This window comes from Salvelinus fontinalis, chromosome 17 (genome assembly GCF_029448725.1).
Source record: "Salvelinus fontinalis isolate EN_2023a chromosome 17, ASM2944872v1, whole genome shotgun sequence".
Classification (NCBI taxonomy): Eukaryota; Metazoa; Chordata; class Actinopteri; order Salmoniformes; family Salmonidae; genus Salvelinus; species Salvelinus fontinalis.
The window spans coordinates 11,030,058-11,048,916 of record NC_074681.1 but is presented as its reverse complement, the minus strand read 5'-3'; the positions used below and the strand labels follow the sequence as shown (position 1 = coordinate 11,048,916).

The 18,859-nt window shown below is 48.3% G+C and overlaps 1 protein-coding gene across 1 annotated transcript in view; it reads right to left on the bottom strand.

Annotated features, from left to right (window-relative positions):
• LOC129813683 (neurocan core protein-like) overlaps window positions 1-18,859 on the bottom strand; it is a 109,467-nt gene that overhangs the window by 72,666 nt on the left and 17,942 nt on the right. The window contains exons 3-4 of the mRNA XM_055866089.1: window positions 7,495-7,559; window positions 218-436 (exon numbers count right to left, since the gene is read on the bottom strand). Coding sequence (XP_055722064.1) covers window positions 218-436; window positions 7,495-7,552 — 277 coding nt within the window. The 5' untranslated portion in view covers window positions 7,553-7,559. The remainder of the gene's footprint in view (window positions 1-217; window positions 437-7,494; window positions 7,560-18,859) is intronic.

The window sequence follows — 18,859 nt, the reverse complement described above, 5'->3', positions numbered from 1 at the left end:
GCCCATAACCATGTGTGTGAGGTGTATACTCTTGTTTCAAAGTAGATTTGTTTAAGACTACCAAAAAACGCTCTGTGTGAACCTGATTTAGCCCACTGGAGTAAAAGGTTAAAGGACGTGAATAAAACCGCTCAACACCGAACCCCATGGAGGAAGTTAGTGAATGACCTACGCTCCCCAAAGAGCAAAAGGGTTTAATTCAAGTTACATTATTTACCCTTCGCTGAGAGAACCATCTGCTCCAGTGGACCCCCCTCTCCACCCTGCGGTATCCAGGTTCGGGTCCACTGGATGTGGGGAGGCTGGCTGGAAGGGCTGAGCTCACTGGGCTGGAGGGTGAAGACACAGGGGAGGTGGGCGATGCCAGCCAGGGGCTCTCGTATGGTAGGGTGGGTGACTCTACGCATGTTCACTATGGAGGATGCCTCGCTCATACCTACAGAAAGGAGATACAGGAAGAATGACAGGGTCATGAGTTGAAGGAAGAAGGGAAAAAGAGAAAGAAGGAGAGGAAGTCTCACAGAATTAGATTTCACTCCTATGGGTACATCTAATATGGCTGCCGGTCCACCCACCACAGAACATTTATCTTGAATGGTATTTTCCCTTCTAGTAATTCTATTTCTATGGAAAGTCTTCAGCATTCTGTCAGCACAGGAGGAGGGGTTAGTGTGACAAGGACATGTTCTGTCAGCACAGGAGGAGGGGTTAGTGTGACAAGGACATGTTCTGTCAGTACAGGAGGAAGGGTTAGTGTGACAAGGACATGTTCTGTCAGCACAGGAGGAGGGGTTAGTGTGACAAGGACATGTTCTGTCAGCACAGGAGGAGGGGTTAGTGTGACAAGGACATGTTCTCAGTACAGGAGGAGGGGTTAGTGTGACAAGGACATGTTCTGTCAGCACAGGAGGAGGGGTTAGTGTGACAAGGACATGTTCTGTCAGTACAGGAGGAGGGGTTAGTGTGACAAGGACATGTTCTGTCAGTACAGGAGGAGGGGTTAGTGTGACAAGGACATGTTCTGTCAGTACAGGAGGAGGGGTTAGTGTGACAAGGACATGTTCTGTCAGTCTGGTCTATTGAGAGAGCAGAAGACGAATGAGAGGACCTGAGATTCCAGGGAGGCATCAGTTAGTTAACCAGACTGAGATTCATTAGCAGCATAACACCACTCAGGGAACGTTCCAGAAACCAAGAAAAACTCCAGTCCCAATCCAGCAGAGGTGACAACACCACTGTGTAGAGTCACACAGACATTTGCAGACATGCGCGGCACGCACACGCACGCACACGCACACACACACACACACACACACACACACACACACACACACACACACATACACACACACAGACACACGCATACATACATGCATACATACATACATACATACACACACATGCACGCGCACACATTTGACAATTGGCTGGCTAGACAGATAATTAATTCAAATTTCAGTATGTTAATTTCATCACACTCATATCTGCACTCACACCTGCTCTCCAGTCACTCTCTCTCTCTCTCTTTCTCTCGCCCACTCCCTTTTTTTGTATCACCATCTCTCTGTTTCTATCCCCCTGCTTTCTCTCCTCTCTCTGCCGCTACAGTCACCTATCTCTATCCCCCACTGTCCCTTCCTCTCTTTTTATATCACCATCTCTCTTTTTCTATCCCCCTGCTTTCATGCGTTTTAATTTCCGCACCTTTTATTATTATTTAATTGCTCTCTCTGCTCTCATGCTCTCTCTGCCGCTACAGTCGCCTATCTCTATCCCCCACTGTCCGTTCCTCTCTTTTTGATCGGATGTAAAAGGTTCGTGGACGGTGTTGTCGCGCAAAGCGTCAGGGTTCATCGCTCTGCAGATAGGTATCAGTAATTCACTCAGTCCAGTTGCCGTGAGATACAGCCTCAGGGTAACCATGGAAACATGAATACCGGTAAAGACTACCTAACAACTCCTCCCCCCTCCCCTCCCCTCCACCCCACTCATCTTTCTGACTTCCCCCTTAAATCAACACCATCTGGTAGACATACCTTCTAACAAAAACGATTATATTTTAAGGGTGTTTTTTGATTCTGAAATTATTTCTCTGAAGGCCCCCCTTACTCACTCTACATGCTCATGTTTTGGAGAAAATAGTACTACTGTACCTAAAATATTTTCATTTGACATTGTATAAAGTGATACCTTAACATGGGTGTTTGCCATCAGTCTCAACACAAGACATCTACAAATACCATGGTAGTTATCCGGTATGGCTGTGACTTAAGTCTGCTCATCTGTAACACTAAGATAAACAAACACGCAGCATATCGACCAGAACAGTCTTAAGATCCCTCGGTCAACTAAACTCCAATTTGTTTTGGGATTTTTCTTCAGATTTTTGCACATCCTTTTGTGTTGCCTTTCAATTCTACCTCCTTTCTCAAACACATCCGTTTTGTAGATATTTAAAACAAATGTGGGCCTAAAGGGGAAAACGCTGTGTGAAAAAACAAAGGTTTATTTTGCCCGGTGTTGGAATAATGTGTTTAAGCCGCATGGTTGGGAGGGATGGTGGGTGGAATCCCCAGAAGATATCTCCCATCTCCATTTAGATTGGAATGTTTTCACAAGCGGAACCCCCCTAGAGAGAATCCCCATGTCTGTGTTCTAAAAGCATGATGCCCCTTCAACCCAAACCAGACGTAATCACAAACACTGTTTGGTATGGAGAGAGGGGGGGACAAAGAGAGAGAAGAAGAGTGAGAGAGAGAGAGAGAGAGAGAGAAGAAGAGTGAGGGAGAGAGAGAGAGAAGGAAAGAACAGACTGACAAAGAAAGAGATATGTATTTTAGTTTTTCCTAGCCGCTGTGCTTCTACATCTGCATTGCATGCTGTTTAGGGTTTTAGGCTGGGTTTCTGTTCAAGCACTTTGTGACATCTGCTGAAGTGTAAAAGGGGCTTTATAAATACATTTGATTTATTGAGGTAACCTCTGTGAATGAAAAAAAAACACGAAAAGTATGGAAATGACAGCAAAAACAAAAGAAAAGAGGGGAAAAAGAGGGAGAGTTCTTAAAAGGGAAACGAGGATGGAGATGACATGGACGACTCTTACTGTCGTTAACAGAGGGCAGTTTACAGTATTCTTGTCTGAGGGGCAAACTATGTATATCGATATAAATTGCTAGTCTTACTAAGTGTCCTTCAAGGCTGTTCTCTCGTTTGCCTCATTCTTGTCCCTGCCTATTACTCACTGTTGATAAGCTTCATGGAGTGTAGCACTGACATACAGGAACCCTGCCGCTGATCTGAGAGAGAAGCACATTATCCAGTCATGCCTGTTCTGCTACTGCACAGCTGTCTTCAGGTATGATGGGCTAGTCCAATGAGATGGTCCCTCTGTTTCAAGTCAGTTTAATGCCTACAAGATTGATTTTATAGATGCACCCAGACAGGTAAACACACACACACACACACATACACACTTCACACACACACACACGCACAAACACAATCATCATACAGCAAAGCCCAGCAGATTCTCAGGCCTCAGGGCATTCTCTCCCAGCACCTGCAGCCATCAATCAATCGGCTGGGATATCCATGGCAACAGCAGCTGGAGGATAGCTGGCCAGATAGGTAGTGGTGTGTGGTGTGTATGTGTGTCATGTGTGTGTGTGTGTGTGTGGCATGTATGTGTGTGTGTGTGTGTGTGTGTGTGTGTGTGTGTGTGTGTGTGTGTGTGTGTGTGTGTGTGTGTGTGTGTGTGTGTGTGTGTGTGTGTGTGTGTGTGTGTGTGTGTGTGTGTGTGTGTGTGTGTGTGGTGTGTGGTCTGTATGTGTGTCAGTGGAGGCTGCTGAGGGGAGAACGGTTCAAAATAATGGCTGGAACAGAGCAAAAGGAATGGTATCAAACACATGTGTTTGATGTATTTGATACCATTCCAGCTATTCCGCTCCAGTCATTACCATGAGCCCGTTCTCTCAATTAAGGTGCCACCAACCTCCTGTGGTGTGCACACACATGCACACACACACACACACACATATATATATATGCATATACAGTATATATACACAATAGCAGTCAAAAGTTTGGACACATACTCATTCAAGGGTCTTTCTTTCTTTTTTTCTACATTGTAGAATAATAGTGAAGACATCAAAACTATGAAATAACACAAATGGAATCATGTAGTAACCAAAAAATTGTGTAGTAACTAATCATGTAGTAACAAATCAAAACATATTTTCTATGCCAAGCCACCCTTTGCCTTGATGACCGAGGCTCTGCATCTGTTCTCGTGCTCCCAGACCTTAGTGCTGCCTTTGATACCATCGATCACCACATTCTTTTGGAGAGATTGGAAACCCAAATTGGTCTACACGGACAAGTTCTGGCCTGGTTTAGATCTTATCTGTCGGAAAGATATCAGTTTGCCTCTGTGAATGGTTTGTCCTCTGACAAATCAACTGTACATTTCGGTGTTCCTCAAGGTTCCGTTTTAGGACCACTATTGTTTTCACTATATATTTTACCTCTTGGTTAACAATTAATATTAAACTAATAGTAAGATTTTTATGTCCTACTAGTGTTTGTTTTTTTATGGTCTCCACTCTAGTTCCCTGCAGTTAATCTGGGCGTATGGTCACCAGAGATTGTTTGAGCTGACAAATGAGTTAAAGAATACATTACATAGACAAGATGTGGTGGGTGTAACCAAGATAGAGAGAGCCTGGAAGAGTTTATAACAATCCCTCATTGTCTCAAAATCATCCTTGCATATGGGAAACTAAGCCAGGGTGGGGTCAAGACAACACCCCCAGTGCAGATAACAACAGGATGAACCCAGAGTGGCTTATGATGCCCAAATCTGCATGGGAGGGGTGGAACCAACCATGACTAAGCATTCTTAGTGTCAGTTATATAAAGAACTTTGCATTTGGGTAAAGGTTAGGCTACTCGGCCCAACAGTCAAGACTGTGGGGTTGACTAGTCTCAGTATTGCAATAATGAATTGATATTGAATAAATATGATTGTTTGAAGAAATGACAAAGTCTCTCTCACTTGATTAGAATATTCCATGACACTGTTCAGAGGAGACTGAGTGAATCAGGCCTTCATGGTCGAATTGCTGCAAAGAAACCACTACTAAAGGACACCAATAAGAAAACAGAAGCAATGGACATTAGACCGGTGTAAATCTGTCCTTTGGTCTGATGAGTCCAAATTTGAGATTTTTCGTTCCAACCGCCGTGTCTTTGTGAAATGCAGAGTAGGTGAACAGATGATCTCTGCATGTGTGGTTCCCACCGTGAAGCATGGAGGAGGAGGTGTGATGGTGCTTTTCTGGTGACACTGTCTGTGATTTATTTAGATTTCAAGGCACACTTAACCAGTATGGCTTCCACAGCATTCTGCAGAAATGTGCTTAGTGGGACTATCATTTGTTTTTCAACAGTACAATGACCCAATACACCTCCAGGCTGCGTAAGGGCTATTTGACGAAGAAGGAGAGTGATGGAGTGCTCTGTCAGATTACCTGGGCTCCACAATCACCAGACCAATTGAGATGGTTTGGGATAAGTTGGACCACAGAGTGAAGGAAAAGCAACCAACAAGTGCTAGCATATGTGGGAACTCCTTCAAGTCTGTTGGAAAAGCATTCCAGGTGAAGCTGGTTTAGAGAATGCCAAGAGTGTGCAAAGCTGTCATCAAGGCAAAGAAAGGGTGGCTACTTTGAAGAATCTAAAATCTAAAATATATTTTGATTTGTTTAACACTTTTTTGGTTACTACATGATTCCATATGCATTATTTCATAGTTTTGATGTCTTCACTATTATTCTGCAATGTAGAATATATATATTTTTTTAACTTGAATGAGTAGGTGTGTCCAAACTTTTGACTGGTACTGTATATACACTATATGACCAAAAGTATATGGACACCAGCTCGTCGAACATCTCATTCCAAAATCATGGGCATTAATAGGAAGTTGGTCCCCCTTTTGCTGCTATAACAGCCTCCACTCTTCTGGGAAGGCTTTCTACTAGATGTTGGAACATTGCTGCGGGGACATGCTTCCATTCAGCCACAAGAGCATTCGTGAGATCGGGCACTGATGTTGGGCGATTAGGCCTGGCTCTCAGTTGGTGTTCCAATTCATCCCAAAGGTGTTCGAAGGGATTGAGGTCAGGGCTCTGTGCAGGCCAGTCAAGTTCTTCCACACAGATCTCGACAAACCATTCCTGTATGGACCTCGCTTTGAGCATTGTCATGCTGAAACAGGAAAGGGCCTTCCCCAAACTGTTGCCACAATGTTGGAAACAGATTTTTTTTTAGAATGTCATTGTATTCTGTAGTGTTAAGATTTTTCTTTACATGAATTAAGGGGCCCCAGAACAGAGCCCCACCACCAACTTTACAGTCGGCACTATGCACTGGGGCAGGTAGAGTTCTCCTGGCATCCATCAAGCTTAGATTCGTCCGTCGGACTGCCAGTGGAGAAGCGTGATTCAGCACTCCAGAGAACGTATTTCCACTGCTCCAGAGTCCAATGGAGGCAAGATTTACACACCAGCCGACGCTTGGCATTGTCATGGTGATCTTAGGCTTGTGTGTGGTTACGTTGCCATGGAAACCCATTTCATGAAGCTCCCGACGAACAGTTATTGTGCTGACGTTGCTTCCGGAGGTAGTTTGGAACTTGGTAGCGAGTGTTGCAACCGAGGACAGACGATTTTTATGCTCTACGCATACTTCAGCACTCGGCGTTCCCATTCTGTCAGCTTGTGTGGCCTACCACTTGGTGGCTGAGCCGTTGTTTACGCTTCACAATAACAGCACATACAGTTGACCGGGGCAGCTCTAACAGTTGACCAAGGCAGCTCTAGCAGGGCAGAAATTTGACGAACTGACTTGTTGGAAATGTGGCATCCTATGACGGTGCCACATTGAAAGTCACTGAGCTCTTCAGTAAGGTCATTCTACTGACAATGTTTGTCTATGGAGATTGCATGTCCCACATTCTGACAATTTGTGGGCCCTCTAACATCACATGCACTAACCACAGGCTTAGATAGACTACCTACACAGAGTCATTCTGTCTTTGTTGTTCCAGCACAGGTTAATTTGATGCAGTGTAATTGAACAGACGGTCGACTAAAGTTCCATCAATAGGTTTGGAACCGTTCCAGTACAGTCCACAGAGCCTTTCTGCAAACATCCACAGCCTCTTAACTCTCAGTTAGCCACATCACTCAGATTATCACAATAGTCTTTTGTTGGATGACAACAATGTTTTTCCATATAGTGTTACTATGGATCAGAAACTTGTAAGCTACAGATGTAGGATCTTAATTCTGGGATCTAACTCAAACGTGGGTTATGCATTATCTTGGGGTGGGGTTCAAGTTCTGCTTTTATCTTTTGAAATGTGCCTGTGATTTCCAGCAGTACCTTATGTTGTCCCAGACTGACAGGGTAGTAAATAAGATGGCTCACCAAGCAGCAGCAGAGACAGGACAGCCTGCAGACCAGCTACACACACAGCCACCGCCATCCTTGACCTGTGGAAACAAAGAAAGAGAGAGAGAGAGGGGGGGGGAGAGAGAGAGCGAGAGAGGGAAAGAGAGACAGAGAGAGAGAGACAGAGACAAAGACAGAGAGAGAGAGAGAGAGAGAGAGAGAGAGAGAGAGAGAGAGAGAGAGAGAAAGAGAGGGAGAGAAAGATCATTAAGATTCAAAGTGCATAGTTATAGTAGTATCTGTCTGTCAATCTCTCTCTCTCTCTCTCTTACACCTCTCCCCAGGTAGGAACATTCTGTAGGTCAATGCATGTGCACGTTCATATGTGTACGTGAGTGTGCATGTCTATGTGCACATACACTGTGGGTGTGTTCTGAGTGATATTCATGTCTCCTTTGCTGTATTTGTACCAAAAGCTGCAGAGAGATCCAACTTTTCTTTATTCTATATTCTTTGACTCTATTATGCAGGGTGTCTTTGTAGCGCTCCCTATTGAGCTGCTAGATCGCTTTCACTGTGAGTAGACATGGTGACCTTCGACCTCTCCGCCATGTTGGAAATCCTGACCCACATGAGTAATGAGCCCCTGGCAGAAAGAGAGCAGGGTAGAGAGCCTGGTGGGGAGAGAGCCTGGTGGGCAGAGAGCCTGGTGGGCAGAGAGCCTGGTGGGCAGAGAGCCTGGTGGGCAGAGAGCCTGGTGGGCAGAGAGCCTGGTGGGGAGAGAGCCTGGTGGGCAGAGAGCCTGGTGGGCAGAGAGCCTGGTGGGGAGAGAGCCTGGTGGGCAGAGAGCCTGGTGGGCAGAGAGCCTGGTGGGGAGAGAGCCTGGTGGGCAGAGAGCCTGGTGGGCAGAGAGCCTGGTGGGCAGAGAGCCTGGTGGGCAGAGAGCCTGGTGGGAGGGGGGCTGGTGGGCAGAGAGCCTGGTGGACAGAGAGCCTGGTGGGCAGAGAGCCTGGTGGGGAGAGAGCCTGGTGGGCAGAGAGCCTGGTGGGAGGGGGGCTGGTGGGCAGAGAGCCTGGTGGGAAGAGAGCCTGGTGGGGGGGGGGGGGGGGGGCTGGTGGGCAGAGAGCCTGGTGGGAGGGGGGCTGGTGGGAAGAGAGCCGGGTGGGGGGGGGGGGGGGGGGGGGGCTGGTGGGCAGAGAGCCTGGTGGGAGGGGGGCTGGTGGGCAGAGAGCCTGGTGGGGAGCCCAAACCCTCTCAGCTCAGAGTCTATACAGAAGACAACACAGAAATATCTCAGGGGGATGGAGTATTCAACAAATGTAATGTGAGTTTGGTATCTTTGGGGTATAGGAAGATTTTTTACAATGCAAAGATTATTTATGTGCAAATTGACAATAATGTATTATTCCATCAGCCCTGAATTCAACCCATCTGTATCCCATTGCTGACATAGAGTATATCACCTACTGTACAATACAATCAGCCTGAATTCAGAGGGTGTAGAGTAGATGTTCATCGGATGAAGACAATCAGTCTGGCATTCAAAGGGTGTAGAGACAAGTTAGGTAAAGATCAAGTGATTTGTGCATCCAGGAGTGGCATCCAGGAGACGTTCAGACTGTTTGGCATTTACCAGGGTAACGCCAGTCATCTCCAAGGAATCTCTGCTGCTCTGAGCTGACTGCATTGGTTGTTTGGCTAGCTAACCCATTCAGAGTGGACCTGCCATTGAGCGGGGAAAGATACAAAGATATTTCGTCATGGATAGTAAAGTATTGTATGACAGTTAACACATTCCACATTTAACTGTCATTAAAAAGCGATCCCTCCTGTCCTTTATGTACTAGTGCCCAGGTGGTCTGTGGACCCCTAGGCAGAAGGTGACTAGTATTGGTGAGACCCAACTGTGCTGAACACTCAAGTTAGACTAACACAGAATTTCCCTAGTGGTGGGTTCAGGACCCACCATTGCTGATTAAGTTTGTGTCCCAGTTAGACACATTGGTTATGCTCACCGGGTGGGCCCCACAAACATTTTAAAGCGGTTTGGTTGGGTCATGATGAGGGCACATCTGCTGTATGACATTAGTATTATTATGCTGGGTTACAGAGCTGCAGTAGAGGGTGTGGGATTGGCCACGACCCAACAGCCACTGCAGTCACAGCTAGCATACCGAGTAGAAGAGTAGGGGCCTGCCTATGGGCATCACCGTGGAAACCATACAACTCTCCCTGCTATAGACGGCCCATTCAGGCCTTTGATTCAAGGGATTTACAACAGTACACTATGGACCTGAATGCACCAGCTGTATACTAACCAGCCTCACCTATTGTTGCAGAGGAACCATCGGATGTAGTTAACGCCATCCTCTCCTTTTAGCTCTCCTTTATTTATTTCACACGCAGAGTTGTCTTATGCGGAGAAAAGACCTCAAGGAGGCTCTAGAATGTGTCTGTGAATGGGGGTGTCCATTCTGATTGTATGGGCTGAATAGGAGACATTCTAAGGGGCCTGACAGAGCATACGGTGGGACCGACTGAGATGCACGCAGACAACCACCCCTGTGACAGGACTGGGAGAAGATAGATACAGTCGTGCTCTGTGCTGAGCTGAGCTGTCTATTGGTGCAGAACAGCAAATGCACTGAACCCACTATCATGATGACTTCAGCAGGAAAAGGAAGGGCCCTCCAACCTAGACCCGTTGCCCCAATTCCCCCATCCTGCTGGACTGAAAGAATTCTACCAAGTCTTTCAGAGGGCTTTTCTGCTGTTGCCAACCTTGAAGGTTTGCAACATTTGTGCACTGCCAAACCTAAATAGAAAAACTGAACGGAAAAACTGCTATGCTCCACCAGATAAATGAAAAGTCGGTGGAATACACAGAATCGAACGATCCATCTTTCCACCCCATGGGTGTTGTAGGAAGGGGTAAACCTCTAAATCACTCCCCACTATCGCATACATCTAGTGGGCATGAGCTCTCCCCCCTGCCTGGTCTCATTACCACAGATACAAGCAGGTGTGTGTGTGTGTGTGTGTGTGTGTGTGTGTGTGTGTGTGTGTGTGTGTGTGTGTGTGTGTGTGTGTGTGTGTGTGTGTGTGTGTGTGTGTGTGTGTGTGTGTGTGTGTGTGTGTGTGTGTGTGTGTGTGTTTTGTTGTTGTTTTTTTTCACGGCCTCCCAACTCAGCTCAGACCCACATAGAGTCAGCAGTGACAGAGGGCTGTTAAGTCTCTTTAGTTAATTGACCCACTGGCTGTTAACTCTCTAGTTAAATGACCCAATGGCTGTTAACTCTCTAGTTAAATGACCCAATGGCTGTTAAGTCTAGTTAACGAACCCAATGGCTGATAAGTATCTTTAGTTAACCAACCCAATGGCTGATAAGTCTCTTTAGTTAATTGACCCAATGGCTGATAAGTCTCTTTAGTTAACCAACCCAATGGCTGATAAGTCTCTTTAGTTAAATGACCCAATGGCTGATAAGTCTCTTTAGTTAATTGACCCAATGGCTGTTAAGTCTCTTTAGTTAATTAACCCAATGGCTGTTAAGTCTCTTTAGTTAACCAACCCAATGGCTGATAAGTCTCTTTAGTTAACCAACCCAATGGCTGTTTAGTCTCTTTAGTTAATTGACCCAATGGCTGTTAAGTCTCTTTAGTTAACCAACCCAATGGCTGTTAAGTCTCTTTAGTTAACCAACCCAATGGCTGTTAAGTCTCTTTAGTTAATTGACCCAATGGCTGTTAAGTCTCTTTAGTTAACCAACCCAATGGCTGATAAGTCTCTTTAGTTAATTGACCCAATGGCTGTTAAGTCTCTTTAGTTAACCAACCCAATGGCTGATAAGTCTCTTTAGTTAACCAACCCAATGGCTGATAAGTCTCTTTAGTTAACCAACCCAATGGCTGATAAGTCTCTTTAGTTAATTGACCCAATGGCTGTTAAGTCTCTTTAGTTAACCAACCCAATGGCTGTTAAGTCTCTTTAGTTAATCAACACAATGGCTGTTAAGTCTCTTTAGTTAACCAACCCAATGGCTGTTAAGTCTCTTTAGTTAACCAACCCAATGGCTGTTAAGTCTCTTTAGTTAATCAACACAATGGCTGTTAAGTCTCTTTAGTTAACCAACCCAATGGCTGTTAAGTCTCTTTAGTTAACCAACCCAATGGCTGTTAAGTCTCTTTAGTTAACCAACACAATGGCTGTTAAGTCTCTTTAGTTAACCAACCCAATGGCTGTTAAGTCTCTTTAGTTAACCAACCCAATGGCTGTTAAGTCTCTTTAGTTAACCAACCCAATGGCTGATAAGTCTCTTTAGTTAACCAACCCAATGGCTGATAAGTCTCTTTAGTTAACCAACCCAATGGCTGATAAGTCTCTTTAGTTAATCAACACAATAGCTTCTCCGGTCTTGATTCATGATACACAGGCCTGGGCTGCCATATTGGCATCATTAATGTATTATAGAGCTCCACATCAAGCCCTCGACCGTGGTCTGAGGCTCCTCAGAGCTCTTCATCTGTCTCTGAAGGACACACAGATAACTAGAAATACACACACTACCACCAGCCCTGTCGGAGTGCTCCCTGAATTCTTCATGATATACCTAATCTTTCTCAGGGGCAATAAAGCACACGCACACGTCACAAACACACAGCATACACACGTCATACACCCCCCCCCCCCCCCCCCCCCCCCAACACACACACACACATATACACACACACGTCATACAACCATACACACACATGTCACAAACACACAGCATTCACAGGTCATACACCCCCCCCCACACACACACACACGCACACACACACACATATACACACACACGTCATACAACCATACACACACGTCACAAACACACAGCATACACACGTCATACACCCCCCCCCCCCCACACACACACACATATACACACACACACGTCATACAACCATACACGTCACAAACACGCAGCACACACACGTCATACACCCCCCCACCCACACACACACACACATACACACACACACGTCATACAACCATACACACACACACACAAACAGATAATGAATCCTGTTTGTTTTCTGCTGGGTTTGCTGATCCTTCTACCAGGCTTGGATATAACCTAACTGTAGTCTACTCCCACTGGCAGAGCACCAAAGTCTCAATGCCTCCTGGGGAACGGACTTCAGTAACAGTTGAATTATGTTATTTGAGTTGATGAAGAGAAAACGCTCTCATTGACAACAAGGATCTGGGGAAGGGTGTCAGGCTATCCAACCTCCCTTAATATCTGGGGAAGGAGGGGAACGACAGAGACGGAGGAGGGGAACGACAGAGACGGAGGAGGGGAACGACAGAGACGGAGGAGGGGAACGACAGCGTGACGGAGGAGGGGAACGACAGAGATGTAGGAGGGAAACGACAAAGTGACGAAAGAGGGGAACAACAGAGACGGAGGAGGGGAACGACAGAGATGGAGGAGGGGAACGACAGAGTGACGGAGGAGGGGAACGACAGAGATGTGGGAGGGAAACGACAAAGTGACGGAGGAGGGGAACAACAGAGACGGAGGAGGGGAACGACAGAGTGACGGAGGAGGGGAACGACAGAGACGGAGGAGGGGAACGACAGAGTGAAGGAGGAGGGGAATGACAGAGACGGAGGAGGGGAACGACAGAGACGGAGGAGGGGAACGACAGAGATGGAGGGGAACGACAGAGATGTAGGAGGGAAACGACAGAGTGACGGAGGAGGGGAACGGAAGAGTGACGGAGGAGGGGAACGACAGAGACGGAGGAGGGGAACGACAGTGTGACGTAGGAGGGGAACGACAGAGACGGAGGAGGGGAATGACAGAGACAGAGGAGGGGAACGACAGAGACGGAGGAGGGGAACGACAGAGACGGAGGAGGGGAACGACAGAGACGGAGGAGGGGAACGACAGTGTGACGTAGGAGGGGAACGACAGAGACGGAGGAGGGGAACGACAGAGACGGAGGAGGGGAACGACAGAGACGGAGGAGGGGAACGACAGAGACGGAGGAGGGGAACGACAGCGACGGAGGAGGGGAACGACAGATTGACGGAGGAGGGGAACGACAGATTGACGTAGGAGGGGAACGACAGAGACGGAGGAGGGGAACGACAGCGACGAAGGAGGGGAACGACAGCGACGGAGGAGGGGAACGACAGCGACGGAGGAGGGGAACGACAGCAACGGAGGAGAGGAACAACTACGACGTAGGAGGGGAACGACAGAGACGTAGGAGGGGAACGACAGTGTGACGGAGGAGGGGAATGACAGAGACGGAGGAGGGGAACAACAGATTGACGTAGGAGGGGAACGACAGTGTGACGTAGGAGGGGAACGACTACGACGGAGGAGGGGAACGACTACGACGGAGGAGGGGAACGACTACGACGGAGGAGGGGAACGACTACGACGTAGGAGGGGAACGACTACGACGGAGGAGGGGAACGACTACGACGTAGGAGGGGAACGACTACGACGTAGAAGGGGAACGACAGCAACGGAGGAGGGGAACGACTACGACGTAGGAGGGGAACGACAGAGACGTAGGAGGGGAACGACAGTGTGACGGAGGAGGGGAACGACAGCGACGGAGGAGGGGAACGACTACGACGTAGGAGGGGAACGACAGCGACGGAGGAGGGGAACGACAGATTGACGTAGGAGGGGAACGACAGTGTGACGTAGGAGGGGAACGACTACGACGGAGGAGGGGAACGACTACGACGGAGGAGGGGAACGACTACGACGTAGGAGGGGAACGACAGAGACGTAGGAGGGGAACGACAGTGTGACGGAGGAGGGGAACGACAGCGACGGAGGAGGGGAACGACTACGACGTAGGAGGGGAACGACAGTGTGACGGAGGAGGGGAACGACAGTGTGACGGAGGAGGGGAACGACAGTGTGACGTAGGAGGGGAACGACAGTGTGACGTAGGAGGGGAACGACAGTGTGACGGAGGAGGGGAACGACAGTGTGACGGAGGAGGGGAACGACAGTGTGACGGAGGAGGGGAACGACAGTGTGACGGAGGAGGGGAACGACAGCAACGGAGGAGGGGAACGACTACGACGTAGGAGGGGAACGACAGTGTGACGGAGGAGGGGAACGACAGTGTGACGGAGGAGGGGAACGACAGTGTGACGTAGGAGGGGAACGTCAGTGTGACGGAGGAGGGGAACGACAGTGTGACGGAGGAGGGGAACGACAGTGTGACGGAGGAGGGGAACGACTACGACGTAGGAGGGGAACGACAGATTGACTGAAGAGAGGAATGACAGAGTGACGGAGGAGGGGAACGACAGAGTGACGGAAAGGGGAACGACATCGACAGAGGAGGGGAACGACAGTGTGACGGAGGAGGGGAACGACAGTGTGACAGAGGAGGGGAACGACAGTGACTGAAGAGAGGAACGACAGAGTGACGGAGGAGGGGAACGACAGCGACAGAGGAGGGGAACGACAGTGTGACGGAGAAGGGGAACGACAGTGTGACGGAGGAGGGGAACGACAGTGACGGAAGAGAGGAACGACAGAGTGACGGAGGAGGGGAACGACAGCGGAGGGGAACGACAGTGTGACGGAGGAGGGGAATGACAGTGACTGAAGAGAGGAACGACAGAGTGACGGAGGAGGGGAACGACAGAGTGACGGAGGAGGGGAACGACAGCGACGTAGGAGGGGAACAACAGCAACGTAGGAGGGGAACAACAGCAACGTAGGAGGGGAACAACAGCAACGTAGGAGGGGAACAACAGCAACGTAGGAGGGGAACGACAGCAACGTAGGAGGGGAACAACAGCAACGTAGGAGGGGAACAACAGCAACGTAGGAGGGGAACGACAGCAACGTAGGAGGGGAACGACAGCAACGTAGGAGGGGAACAACAGCAACGTAGGAGGGGAACAACAGCAACGTAGGAGGGGAACGACAGCAACGTAGGAGGGGAACAACAGCAACGTAGGAGGGGAACAACAGCAACGTAGGAGGGGAACGACAGCAACGTAGGAGGGGAACGACAGCAACGTAGGAGGGGAACAACAGCAACGTAGGAGGGGAACGACAGCAACGTAGGAGGGGAACAACAGCAACGTAGGAGGGGAACAACAGCAACGTAGGAGGGGAACAACAGCAACGTAGGAGGGGAACGACAGCAACGTAGGAGGGGAACAACCGCAACGTAGGAGGGGAACAACAGCAACGTAGGAGGGGAACGACAGCAACGTAGGAGGGGAACAACAGCAACGTAGGAGGGGAACGACAGAGTGACGGAGGAGGGGAACGACAGAGTGACGGAGGAGGGGAACGACAGCGACGTAGGAGGGGAACAACAGCAACGTAGGAGGGGAACAACAGCAACGTAGGAGGGGAACAACAGCAACGTAGGAGGGGAACAACAGCAACGTAGGAGGGGAACGACAGCAACGTAGGAGGGGAACGACAGCAACGTAGGAGGGGAACGACAGCAACGTAGGAGGGGAACAACAGCAACGTAGGAGGGGAACGACAGCGACGTAGGAGGGGAACGACAGCAACGTAGGAGGGGAACAACAGCAACGTAGGAGGGGAACAACAGCAACGTAGGAGGGGAACGACAGCAACGTAGGAGGGGAACGACAGCAACGTAGGAGGGGAACGACAGCAACGTAGGAGGGGAACAACAGCAACGTAGGAGGGGAACAACAGCAACGTAGGAGGGGAACGACAGCGACGTAGGAGGGGAACGACAGCAACGTAGGAGGGGAACGACAGCAACGTAGGAGGGGAACGACAGAGTGACTGAAGAGAGGAATGACAGAGTGACGGAGGAGGGGAACGACAGAGTGATGGAGGAGGGGAACAACAGAGAGGAGAAGAGAGGAGAAGAGAGGAGAAGAGAAGAGAGAAGAAGATAAGAAATGAGAGGAGAAGAGAGGAGAAGAGAAGAGAGGAGAGGAGAAGAGAGGAGAGGATAGGAGAAGAGAAGGGATGAGAAGAGAGGAGAAGACAGAAAAGAGAAGAGAAGAGAAGGGAAGAGAAGAGAAGAGAGGGGAAGAGAAGAGAACAAAATGGAAGAGAAGAGAGGACAGAGAAGAGAAAAACAATTACCTCTGGAGTGACAGAGGGGAACGACAGAGTGAGTAAGGGCTCCAGATGATGGACAGACAGAGGAGAGCGGAGAAGAGGTAAGAAAATAGGAGAGAAGGGAAGAGAGGAGAAGAGAAGAGAGGAGAAGAAGAGAAGAGAGGAGAAGAGATGAGAAACGAGGAGAAGAGAGAAGGGAAGAGAAGGAGAGAATAAGAGAGGAGAAGAGAGGAGAAGAGAAGACAAGAGAGAAGGGAAGAGAAGAGAAGAAAGGAGAAGAGAAGGGAAGACAGGAGAAGAGAGGAGAAGAGACGGGAAGAGAAAATCAATTACCTCTGGAGTGACGGAGGATGGGAACGACAGAGTGAGTAAGGGCTCCAGATGATGGACAGACAGAGGAGAGAGGAGAAGAGGTAAGAGAAGAGGAGAGAAGCAAAGAGAGGAGAGAAGAGAGCAGAAGAGAGGAGAAGAGAGAAGAAGGGAAGAGAAGAAGAGAAGGAAGGAGAAGAGAGAAGAAGAGAAGAGAGAAGAGAGAAGAAGAGAAGAGAGGAGAGGAGAAGAGAAGAGAGAAGAAGAGAGGATAAGAGAGAAGAAGGGAAGAGAAGAGAGAAGAAGAGAAGAAAGGAGGAGAGGAGAAGAAGAGAAGAGAAGAGAAGAGAAGGAAGGAGAAAAGAGAAGAAGAGAAGAGAAGAGAGGAGAGAAGAGAAGAGAGAAGAAGAGAAGAGAGGAGAAGAGAAGAGAAGAGAGAAGAAGAGAGGATAAGAGAAGAGAAAGAAGACAGGAGAGACTTAAAAAGGCCTTTGAAAATGGACAGGCTGTCATGGATGGCAGCCTGGTATAATACCAGGTACATTGCTATGATACTGTGTGGACTGGTGCCGTGCCTCATGGGTTGTCTTGAGCTTTGACACTGTGAATGTGTTTCAATTGCTATACTCTGTATTCTAGGAACAGAACATTATTGGTACCATAATCTTGTGTATGTAATGTGCTGTAGTTAGGCATTACTTTATCATTTGCAATAACATTGTTTTATGTTATATAGGATCAACATGGTGTTGTGGCATAATAACAGGAAAGACAGATACCATATTGGTATGGGGTGGGAAGTAGACAGAGAACTATAGAATAATTGCTTAAGATATTATCAGGAAATAACAACTTTGCCCCTCCAACCGCTCATTCCAATGCCTCTTCTGAAAAAGTTCTACCAGAAAGGCAAATTGAGCTGAATCAGCCATTATTCTCTTCCTGGTCCCTCAGGTATTGTAGTCTGTGTGTTTGCTTGCACATGTGTGTTGAATAAGTCTGATGAATAATCACACTCTAAGCAGCTAATGACTCATGAAAATGCTGCTGCTGTGACACATGAGGAGGAGAAAGAGACTGAAAACTTTAGGTAAGATAGGACCCAGCGGTGAGGAGAGGAGGGGATGGAAGGGGAGGGACGGGGAGAGGAGAGGAGTGGAGAGGCGGGGAGGGGAGGGGATTAGAGGAGAGGAGAGGATTCTACATGGAACCCAAAAGGGTTCTACCTGGAACAAACAAGGGTTCTTCAAAGGGATATTATCCTATCGGGACAGCCGAGGAACGCTTTTAGGTTGTAGATAGCAGCTTGTTTTGTGATGGGATGATGGGGAGGGAGAGAAGGACAGCATGACAAAGACAGAGCGAGCAGGGAAACAAAGAAAGATAAGAGAAAAAAATGAAGGTTTAGGACAAAGAGAGACAGTTTGACAAAATAATCAAATGATGTGGCAAAATGATGTGGAAAAGAGACCTCGTAGCTAGGCAACCAAACACCACATCTTTTTTTTTTTTTACGGCATCAATTACAGGTAGGGAACATAGGCATTGATTTCCATTAGGCTTGATTATTGGAGCAAATGGCCTGGGACCATGCAGCGGTCAGCACCACAATATTGGAGTTACTGTCCAGAACTTAACCATGACAGATGGTGGTAGCTATAGAGCAAGCCATCTACTGTAGGTCTACTTAATCAGACTGTTGTCCCCCTACCAACCATAACCCACTCTCTGTTCCTTACAGACTGTTGTCCCCCTACCAACCATAACCCACTCTCTGTCCCTCCATACTGTTGTCCCCCTACCAACCATAACCCACTCTCTGTCCCTCCAGACTGTCGTCCCCCTACCAACCATAACCCACTCTCTGTCCCTCCATACTGTTGTCCCCCTACCAACCATAACCCACTCTCTGTCCCTCCATACTGTTGTCCCCCTACCAACCATAACCCACTCTCTGTCCCTCCAGACTGTTGTCACCCTACCAACCATAACCCACTCTCTGT